The sequence below is a fragment of the Pocillopora verrucosa genome, chromosome 9, assembly GCF_036669915.1.
Source record: "Pocillopora verrucosa isolate sample1 chromosome 9, ASM3666991v2, whole genome shotgun sequence".
Taxonomy (NCBI): domain Eukaryota; kingdom Metazoa; phylum Cnidaria; class Anthozoa; order Scleractinia; family Pocilloporidae; genus Pocillopora; species Pocillopora verrucosa.
Genome location: NC_089320.1, coordinates 12026726 through 12037398, shown reverse-complemented (window position 1 = coordinate 12037398; position 10673 = coordinate 12026726). Strand labels below are relative to the sequence as shown.

At 36.1% G+C, this 10673-nt stretch overlaps 2 protein-coding genes across 3 annotated transcripts; both read left to right on the top strand.

Moving 5' to 3' along the window:
* Positions 1-278: 278 nt before the first annotated feature.
* LOC131797046 (claudin domain-containing protein 2-like) lies at positions 279-5428 on the top strand. Of its 2 annotated transcripts, none has more exons than XM_059114663.2 (3): positions 279-607; positions 3338-3478; positions 3801-5416. In XM_059114663.2, the coding sequence occupies exons 1-3, from the start codon at positions 367-369 to the stop codon at positions 3941-3943; spliced, it is 525 nt and encodes a 174-aa protein (XP_058970646.2). In that variant the 5' UTR covers positions 279-366; the 3' UTR covers positions 3944-5416. The 2 variants fall into 2 exon arrangements, with proteins under 2 accessions (XP_058970646.2, XP_058970647.1); XM_059114664.2 differs by lacking the exon at positions 279-607 and adding an exon at positions 914-1225 and having other exon boundaries at positions 3801-5428.
* Positions 5429-8482: 3054 nt separating this feature from the next.
* LOC131797092 (uncharacterized) lies at positions 8483-10662 on the top strand. Its single transcript, XM_059114708.2, has one exon. It carries the CDS (start codon positions 8903-8905, stop codon positions 9971-9973), a length of 1071 nt encoding a protein of 356 aa, XP_058970691.2. The 5' UTR covers positions 8483-8902; the 3' UTR covers positions 9974-10662.
* Positions 10663-10673: the final 11 nt, after the last annotated feature.

The following is a 10673-nucleotide window of genomic DNA, read 5'->3' as shown; positions in this document are numbered from 1 at the left end:
TGAAATAAATTATTCACAAGTGGGAGAAAAAGAGTCCAATTTTCCCTTGATGACTTACCAGATCTTCACTGAATATTTTATGTCAGAGAAATCCACTCTGGAAGCAAACCGAGGTCAGAGTTCAACAATTATATATTTGCTTTTTTCCACCGTCACACGAGCGTGATCCTGGCTTACGTACCTGCACGCATCCGCGCGTAAACTCGCATGATACCCGCACGAGCCGCGCGCCGTTCGCGCATATTAATACCATACCCACAAATCCTAGCGGAGTTCAGTTTCAGTTTACACGGCAGTTCTGTATAACAGATTCGAACGATTTTCAGAAATTCTGTTCCGATCTGTCGCTACAACAAACGTGTTATCATGATCAAAGTCATAACATCGGTTGTCTGCGCCTTTGCAGCGATGCTGATGATCATTTTGAGCTTAGCCACGACCTACTGGCTGCAGTGGGTGATAGTTTCTCACAACAGAAACATCACTCATTACCGAGGTTTATTCAGACATTGTTGGGAATCAAGGGATAACGTTACAGACGAACTCATAAGCGCGGAATCTGACTGTTCCAATGATAAGCACACGCTTCAAGATGTACTGAAATCAGGTGAGCAGTTGATTTGCCAACGTTTGAAAATGGTTACTTGTGTGAAGTAGGCGTCATACAGGTTTTTCTAGTCACTTGTGTTTTACTCCACAACCAAAAGGAGCAGCGATCGACGAAACTATTTGTCAGTGACGATTTCTTTCATTTGATTTCGGTGAGATAGCCAGAAAAAAGTTACTAATAATTGTAACTAGTGAACCACCGCGCAGTAATTTCTAAAATCATACGTATGTAAAATATTATGCGTGAAGTGAAGCGAACATAAATGAAAGTATGCATTGTAATCAAGCAGAACGCTACGTAAAGATTCTTTTCAAATTTCCATCGGCACACCCTGTGACTTCGTTCTTGGGAAAGCGAAGCTCTGAGAGAGCACGCGTTAATACTAAACAATGATCAAAGTCATAACAAGCTTTGTGAGCTGTTTAGCTGCAATTCTGTTGGGAATTTTGGCCCTTGCCACCGACTTTTGGCTAGTGTGGTGGAAAGAAGCGAAGGAAATCGGAGGTGTACAATACCACCATGAAGGCCTGTTTCAAACTTGTTCTGAATCCTCGATCAACAACACTGTTGTTGCTGCAGATAGCTGCACTAAATTACACGATTTGGGAAGACCAGGTACATCTTTTTCTGATTTGGTATTTATAGTATGTCGAAGAAAAAATATTTGCGTGTCTTGTTTACATTTGTGTTGTTCATTACCTGACTGACTGTTAGGACATAAAGTTTGCTTATAGACTCTCAACTTGACAAAGATCTCTGTAACATCAAATTGACTTTACAGACTAACTTTTGTCAATGACAAATTTCTATTAACGTGGAGTTTAGAGATTGATTACGGCTCGAAACTTTAACTCGTACCAATTACAACCAGTTGTTTTGAATAATTATTCTAATTATGAACAGTTCTTATACATATTCTAAAGGTTTTCGAGTCTTTGTAACAATCTTTGTTGTTCAAAAAAACTTTTTATGTTTCGAATTTTAGTTTAATGCCACGAGCTACCTTTATATTATTGCCTAAAGCTTCTATATAACACATTAAACATACTCCTTTCTTAGAATACAAGCATGTTCTGGAATTTTCCGCAAATAGCGGTGATTCTTGTCAATAAATAATCTAAAGGTACAAGAGATATGATTTGCAACAGGAGGATTTTAATTTTTCTGTTTCCTGGGACTTTCAAGTCAATGTTGCTAAATTGATCAAGGTTTAATTTGCCACTAGCACTGTTGCAAGGGTGAAGCATTTGAGCAAAGGCAGAACAGCTTGTAACTGCTAAGTTAAATATTTATAGGTTTCTAGTGTGATTTTAAGAAATCTTGAAAAAACAGCATAATCCGTTTTAAGTCCAGTTTTATGTGGTTTAAGTGTAACATGCCTTTTCTTCGGTAACTTGTCCAGAAATTTTATTTGATTGAACAATTGTCCACTGCACTTTATTGTTCTTCTACAGAAGCAAATGATCTTGTCTTAATTGAATGTGTCAGTGTGTAATTTTCAGAAACTTCAGGGTTGATTTTTTGCCTAAAATATTTTATGGAGGAAGCACATATGCATTTATGTTAAAAATAAACAGAGAAATGATTGTTACAGAATCCTGCAATTGCCTACAACTATAAAGAAAGTAGTATACATCAAGTGATGCCATAACAAATAATATTCTGGCCTGAACATAAACAGTGATAGTGCATAGTATTACATATAATGCATTTCAATTTAACAGGAGCCTCAGTTTGCACTAAGACATGCTCTGACATTTGTGTAAAAACCTTTGTTATATTTTCCAAGAAGCAAACAAATTACAGACAGTGAAGTTCAAGGAAAACTGACCAACAACAAATGCTCATGCAAATAATGTGCAAGGAAATATATTAAATATATTTTCCTTTTATTTGGAGGCTAGCTGATATTTTTATTATTCTAGAAAAAGTCTTGTGCCTCTTGAGACTGAATATTTAAAAATGTTTTCCTGTCAAAAACATTCACTGCCTTATAATTAATCAGGAAAGGAGATTTTCCCTTCTTCTGAAACAACAGCAAACATTTTGTAATCTTGAAGTACATTTTGAACAGAGATCTCCCTGGTTTTGGATGTGTTGTTTGAAAATAATAGTGAAAAAAAAGACTGGACTTATCCCAGTTTTAGCTCGGACATATTCAGTCACATGCCACTTGATAGCAACCCAACACAAATGTAGTTGATATTCTTTTGATTTACGAAATTGTGTTATGATTTACAAAATCTGTTTTATCATTTTATGATTCTGTGTAAATAAATTTGTCTATGGGAGTCCATTAGGTTGACTGTTGACTCTGAAATTTAAAAAAAATCAAGCAGGTAGGCAGAGCAGAATTCAACCTTAGGACCTTTATCTACTCCACACCACCATCATGTCCTGCCGTCATAAGCTTTAACCCTTTAACTCTCAAGATCCAAGTAGTTATTCTTCCAACTGACTGCTAGATGTTTCCTTGTAAATTATACAGGAGAATTCTATGTTACATTAAGATAACAACCTCTTGCTGACAAGGTTTGCTACTCTCACAACCTGTTTTCAAGATCGTGTATTGGAATGGCAATGAGAAGTTAAAAGTTAATCAATTCTAAGAATTAAAGGGTTAACAAACATGGTTATCCATGGGAAGGGACAGAAATATTTACTGGCTCTCTAGCTCAAAGAATGAAAATGTTTTGAGTACTGATCGATGTTGTTTCTGTTTTTCAGACTGGAATGGAGCTGTGATTGCCTTGATGTTTCTGGCCCTTATCTGCCATTTAATTGCTTTTATCATAGCCATTGTGGCAGCAATACGAAAGGGACATCCTTTTCCATCCTTCACTGTAGGCGGATTCTTCTGTGCAGCAGGTATGCAATGACCATTAGATCTTGTTGTTATTAACCCCTTAACTCCCATGATCTGAGTAATTCTCCCCTCCAGCTTCTAATCATTCCCTTGTTAATTAGTTACAAGAATTTGGTAACAGATCAAGATAACTTCTACCTGTCTAATTTTAAGTATTCTCATTACCCGTTTGCTAGATAGTGTATGGATATTAATGGGAGATGTTACATTTTAATCACTTCTGGGAGTTGAAGTGTTAACTTTCATGATGAAGGAGCACCTTAAGGCTTATAAAATTTGATTTTGATTTTTGTCTTAAACCATCTCCTCTATTTTTGCATGTAGCCATTCTTGTGGTTATTGCTTTGTTGGTCTTCACATTTTTCAACTGGAAGGATGATGTGTTCTTCAGCTGGTCATATGGTGGAGGATGGTCTACTGTGGCATTGTCTATTATAGCATTTGTGTTAATAATGGCAGATCGCTGAGGAATTGCTGAGCCCAGCTGACAAATCAAACAGCAAGTAGACCTCAAGACCAGATTGTACCAGTTGGAATTAACTTGTATTATGGTCTCAAAGTCAAAAATAACAAGAACAGTTTCTAACTTTAGTGTGTAAAAATGTTATGTGAATTTGTCGCTGGGCTCAGAGCACTCTTAAATGCATATTTAATCCTTGTTTGTCATAACATAATCAACATCTTGTCCAAAAAAAATTGATTTCTAAAAGAGACTAGTTTGAAGGAAAAACAATGTTGAAAAAAGTAAATTGAAAATTTTTTTACTTGATAATGTTACCATCAAGGCTTAAATATGTTCAACAAATTACTTGGATGTCTCTTGTTAATAGTACTTTTTGCTTATGTTCCATGTTTTCTAGTTTTTATGACGGCAACACAATTCTCTTCTCCAGATAGAATTTAGACTTAAACCTAGCAAAGTTTACTAATTGGCAACACTGATAGTTACACTTTTTGGGTATTTATTTATCAGCTTTAGCTAATAATTTTTTCATTTGATTAGAATGTAGAATTTATAAATGTATAAGGTTAAAAATAATGCAACTAGTCCAGAACGTTTTAAGCCTAACATAAATTAGCACATAGAATTACAACTTACATAAGTTTTTAACTGAATTTTGGATGTAAAAATTTTTCACCATGTAAGACATTTTTTTTGTCACCCATAATGCATATCAATGCATGCAAAGTATTTATGTTAGGACACAATCTTGTACATAAGTAGAAATGGCTTGTTAAACTTTTTTTTTGTTCTGTTTTGCCTTGCTTTTTTTGTTGCATATGCGAGTGAACTGTTAGTTTCCCTTTGAAAAAAATACCGTAACCTTGTGTTTAAAAAGCACATTTTAGGTTATTTTGGGGTATTTTTTTTAAAGGTGTTTCTCCCACCTCATGAATGCACAGAAAATTTAAATATATTTCAATAGGGCAAAATGTGTCTCCTTGCCTTTTGTCTGAGTGGAAAATGTGACAGTGTGGTATTGAATTGAATTTTCCAGTCAAAGGGTCTTAAAATGGTTCCTTATTCTTTACAGAATATTGATTGAAGTATCACTATAACCATTATTTTGCCTCACCTCAATAGTTGCCCTCGGCTTGATCACCAGCCGCTGTTCGTGAACGTGAGCCTGCGCTCTTCTCCCCACCCCTTCTCCTTGAACCCACTCTCGGGGAAGAGCACAGGCTGGACACGAGAACGCGGCGAAAATCGAGCCTATAGTGGCACAAGTTTCCAATTATCGTTGCCAACTTAGCCATTTTAAGGTCTTTAACTTGACTCAATAAGTAGACACAGCAATACTACACCCTGTTTAAAACACTCTTATTTTCCATTTAATGTGCTTTTAACTCTTACGCGACTTCAGTGAATCTAAAATGCATGGTTCTTACCAAATTTGATGTAAACAAAATTTAAGTCTTCTTAGGAAATGTCGATAGCCCCAAAAGATCTGCATTCTATCTTGTAGTTAATCTCCACCCTGGAAATAAAGTACATCTGGTTTTTGAATGGAATACGGACACCTGTTTAAGCGCATCAAAAACCAAAACAAACCTCTTCAAAACAGGGGTCCATCTATTTCGGGATGTTCCAAGTACAACCTCGTGAAACATCATAGGTTTCCCAAGTGACCAAACTAGATTCGCAAAGATACATGGAAGAAACAACGAGGAGAGGTTACAAAGGCCGCTGTATGAGTAGGTCACGTTTGACCTGATGACATTTTCTGAATTCTCCTCAGAATTCGAAGATACGAAAGAGACGCAAGCGATGAAAATACGAACGTAAGTGTGAAAATAAAACGAAGAAGTCAACGCAATAATAATGGAACGCAATAACTCAAGCAATAACCAAAAAAATTCCCGGAAGATAACCCTAAAAGTTAATGGGAAAGCCAAAAAACTTTCCAAGCCACACTTATTCTATAGCAAGAAACTTTATGAAAATGTGCAGGATACTTAAAAAACTATCAAAGAAAGAAACTGAAATGGATCACAATCAAAGAGAGGAAACTAAAAATGGAAGAGTTACTAACGTAACAATCAAAGACTAGAAACAAAAACGCACGAGACTCTAACTTGAACGTAAAAATCAAAGAGAGGAAACAGAAAATGCGTAAGATAACAACGTAACAATCAAAGACAAGATACTGAAAATGCGTGCGATTCTGATGTAACAATCGAAAAGAGGAAACTAAAAATGCGCAAGATACCAACGTAACAATCAAAGCGTGGAAACAAAAACGCACGAGACTCTAACGTAACAATCAAAGAGGGGAAACTGAAAATACGTAAGATAACGTAACAATCAAAGACAAGATACTGAAAATGCGTGCGATTCTGAAGTAATAATCAAATAGAGGAAACTAAAAATGCAACAGATATACTAACGTAACGATGAAAGAGTGAAAACTAAAATGTAAAAGAATTTGAAGAAAGCGACAAAACTTTTGAGTCTGTAAAACATGTTTCTACAGAAACTTCTGTCATCTTCAGTTAATTACTGTACAAAGCGTTGGAAGTTGAATTATATAGTAAGTAAAACAATGCTAATTATAATGAATAGTTTTAGATTTACATGGTGTGATTGTTGATTCAAGGATGGTTGTTCTCTTTGAATGTGAAAAGCCTCTTTTATCTTACGTGTTGGAGAGCACTTAGTCAGTGACAGAGCCTCTCACATTTCAAGCATCTGATAGATTCTCCACATTGTCGCCCTTTGTGTTCAGCAGATAACTTCCATGTTTTAGATCACGTCTCTACCGGCTTTCAACTTAAGATAAAAGAGGCTATTCATATTCAAAGAGAACAACCATACTTGAATCAGCAATTACACCATGTAAATCTAACACTTTCCTTTTAATTCTCACACTTTCATGCTTTACCTCTTTTCTTGTTGTCACTATTCATCATAATTAGCATTGTTCTACTTACTATATAATTCAACTTTCAACGCTTGTACAGTACTTAACTGAAGATGACAGAAGTTTCTGTCGAAACATGTTTTACAGACTCAAAAGTTTTGTCGCTTTCTTTAAATTCTTGACTTGCCTGCTAATATCAAGACCCTTTGGAAACGATAAAAAGTAAAAGATTCAGACGTAAAAATAAAAAAGCTAAAATGCACCAAAATTGTAACATAACAATCAAAGTTAAGAGAATAAACTAAAACTACACAAACTTCTAACGTAACAGTCAAAAACAGGAAACTAACAATGAACGTAATTCTGACGTAACAATCAAAGAGAGGAATCAAAACATCCACAAGATTCTAACGTAACAATCTGAGAGAGGAAATTGAAAATGCGCGAGATACAAATGTAACTACCAAACAAAGGAAACTAAAAATGCACGGGATCCTTAAGTTACAGTCAAAGAGAGTAAACTAAAAATGTGACAGATGCTAACATAACAATTGACGAGAGGGAATCAAATATGTGCAAAATACTAACGAAACAATTAAAGAGAAGAAACTTAAAGTGCACGAGATTCTAATGTAACAATCAAAGAGAGGAAACAGAAATCCGCAAGATACAAACGTTACCATCAAAGAGAGATAACAAAATATGCACGAGATCTAAGAAAGTAAACTAAAAATACGCGTGATTGTAAAGTAACAGTCAAAGAGACAAACTGAAAATGCGCGAAATTCTAGCTAACGTAACAATTTAAGAGAGGAATCTAAAATGCACGGTTCCCCCGCTGTATTCTGTCAAATAAATTATGAATTGAAAACCCGAGAGGCAATTTGCCTGTATAAACGACTGCAACTCTCTAATACAACTTCCTCCACGCCTCTTATCTTATAGAGTGTGGGTAAAATAGAAACCCAGGGTTCTAGCATAGAGCTCTAAGGTAGCGCTTTCACAGCTCGCGTTTTGGACGGCTTAGCCTAGAAAGGTTTTCACCTCCTAAAAATTATTAACGAGGTGTCATCCCCAAAACAGCTGCGTAAACCACAAACCACCAAACATTACACATCAAACTGTATCACGAAACAACAAACCACTAGCCTTGGGCTCTCAAGACGGTCGCGCCACTGGAACGCGCGCTAAAATTATTTTTACACAGTCGTCGTCGGAAAGGGGTATGAGTTCTGTCTCTTTGTCCTCTCTTAATTATGAAATATTTTATAAAATGAATTTTTAGCACCACAATGTTACATCATAGTATTATGCAAATTACAAGATTGTTAGTAATTACCCCTTTAACTCCCAAGATCTGATTGATAATTCTCCCTTTTAGCTGCTACACATTTCCTTATTCATCAGTTACGAGAATTTGGTGTTCGATCAAAATAACAACTTCTACCAGATAAGTTTTAGTATTCTCAACACCTTTTTGTTGGAGAACGTTTGGATATCAAAGGGAGAAACTACATGTTTATCATCCCTGAGAGCTAAGGGGTTAAACTTTTTCAAAATAGAATAACGAAAACACACGAGAAAAACCGACATTTAGAGTCTCGCGAATAATGAATTCTCATTTTGAGAGCATCGCACCAACCGACTTGGGGGACAAAAGCCGATTTCCAAATAGGTCGCTGTTTTATTGACATCTTATGTCAAATAACCCTCAGGAAAAAGTAATTTCAATGCGCTATCGGCGATCTTTATTTATTTTTAGCATAATTGGCGATAAATAGACCTTTATTTGCATTTCGAGAATTCAAAGAGCTTGATTAAAAATGATTTGAATCTTCAGGATTCGAAGGTTAACTCCGGTTCCGATCACATGTGCTTTAGTTCACACTGAAACCGACATCTCTTTGTTAGAAGAAATGTCTTAACTCAGTGTTGCAAGAAACGGGTAAAAAACAGTGCGTTCTAGTCACGTGGAAGACATTACTGGGCAAATAAGCCATAAATTTGTTGCTGCTCGGGGAGACAGAGGGGAAAATTGCTGTTTAATTTTCGCAACAGTTCTTGATGACGAGTTTTAAAATTTCCGAAATGGAGACTAGGGGGACAACGACGAGGACAAGAAAAATACCTCACAGAAACGGTAAAATAACAAGTGAAACGCTCAATTTTCGAAAAGTGGCCAGACAGGTCATGCTGGCAAACATGTTTACGAAAAGGCCGCTGCAGCAACCAAACGTGAAGAAAAATTCGACCTACAAAAGCACAGCCGTCGACCATCATGGACTTAAGCCAAAGAAGGAACGAAAACACAATAATTCTGCGGTGGAAAAGCCATCATTACATCGGAAAGGAACTCCAGAGCTGTTCCCAATGTCTGAGGAAATGAAACAGACTATGATTTCACTTGGCAGGCTTGATCTTTTGCCAGAAGAAAGGAAGGCGCGGGGGAGTTCTTTCGCCGAGGAAGTGAAAGTACAAAAATCGCAATCCAACGGTACATTTCGCGAGAAAACAAGACGAAGGATAATTCATCCCCAGAGGTTTATCCGCAACGTACAATCTTCTATTAGCAACGCGAAACGAATTCTCGAAGACAGCGAAGAGACTGAAAATGAAGAAATTTCGACGGAAAATGGTACGACGAAAACTACATCAGAAGATGTCACAAACGGCATCAATTCTGCCGATGAAAGTGATGCTAAATTGAACAGAATAAAAACAAACAACAACATTGTTCCAACACCGCAAACAAGTACGTACTGTAGCACAAAATCCGCTAAAAATCAACGTTGTTCTTCATGTAACAAGCGACCTTCTTACTTATCAAGATTCAGTGACATTGGACCGCTTTCCGCTACCCAACCTAGAATTACTCAACTACGAACATGGCCAACACGAGCACACGACACAACTCGTATGTGGACGCGTACAAATTATTTCCCTAAAATTTCGAGAAGGTACACATTTTCAGGGAAAGAGTGGGCAAACTACAGCAAATCAGCGGAAATCGAAGAAAAAAATAATGACGAACTCTTGAGAACCAGGCAATGTAAAAGTGTGGAGAACCTCACACGAGAAATCGAAGACAAATGTCTTACATGGCTTGAAAACCGCTACGGTTTACCTCAGTATTAAACATCAAAGATGATAAAGCACCTAATTTTTCCCAGGAACGAACACCTCACTAAACAAAGTTTACAACTTGAATTTAGCTTATGTTAAATCTACAAATTTCTTCTGGAAAAATCATCTTTATTATGAAGAAATGCTAATTTCCCCTTGAAAATCCCTGAGTTTTATTCAAAAAACTAAGTTTAATTTCTGAACGTCATAAATTGAATCATAACCAGGAAATGTCGCAATTCACTTGAGAAAAAAATACAAGTGAAAACCAATTTCCATTTCACAAAGACAAAATATAAGCATAAAAATGAGCATTAAAAAAGCAGAAAAACTCAAAAGCCCCACGCAGGCATTTATGAAAAACACAATTCTGTTTCTCTTTTGTAAGCAGCTGGTTTCGAAACTAATGTATGCATGCGAATTTCAGTTTGAAGCACTTTTAATCTGACTAGATCTTTGCCGCTATTTCTTAGCAGAATGTATGAAAAAAATATACAATATTTCTTTAAATGGTGAAGAAGAAACGAAGTTTCTTCCCAAAGTTGTAATATTTCTGGTGAACTTTTACTTAACGAACAAACATCCTAAACAAACATTCGAACCGAATAAATTTGTCTGAAGGCAAATTATTTTTATCTGTGAAGAGGTTCTGCATAAAATTTGACAACCAAAGACAATATTAAAAACTCACAACAATAGGATACCTAATATT

Coding starts and splice junctions, on each gene's coding strand:
- LOC131797046 (XM_059114663.2), top strand. CDS start 367: ATGATCAAAGTCATAACATCGGTTGTCTGCGCCTTTGCAGCGATGCTG. Junction 608..3,337: donor TCAAGATGTACTGAAATCAG/GTGAGCAGTTGA, acceptor TCTGTTTTTCAG/ACTGGAATGGAGCTGTGATT. Junction 3,479..3,800: donor CGGATTCTTCTGTGCAGCAG/GTATGCAATGAC, acceptor TTTTGCATGTAG/CCATTCTTGTGGTTATTGCT.
- LOC131797092 (XM_059114708.2), top strand. CDS start 8,903: ATGACGAGTTTTAAAATTTCCGAAATGGAGACTAGGGGGACAACGACG.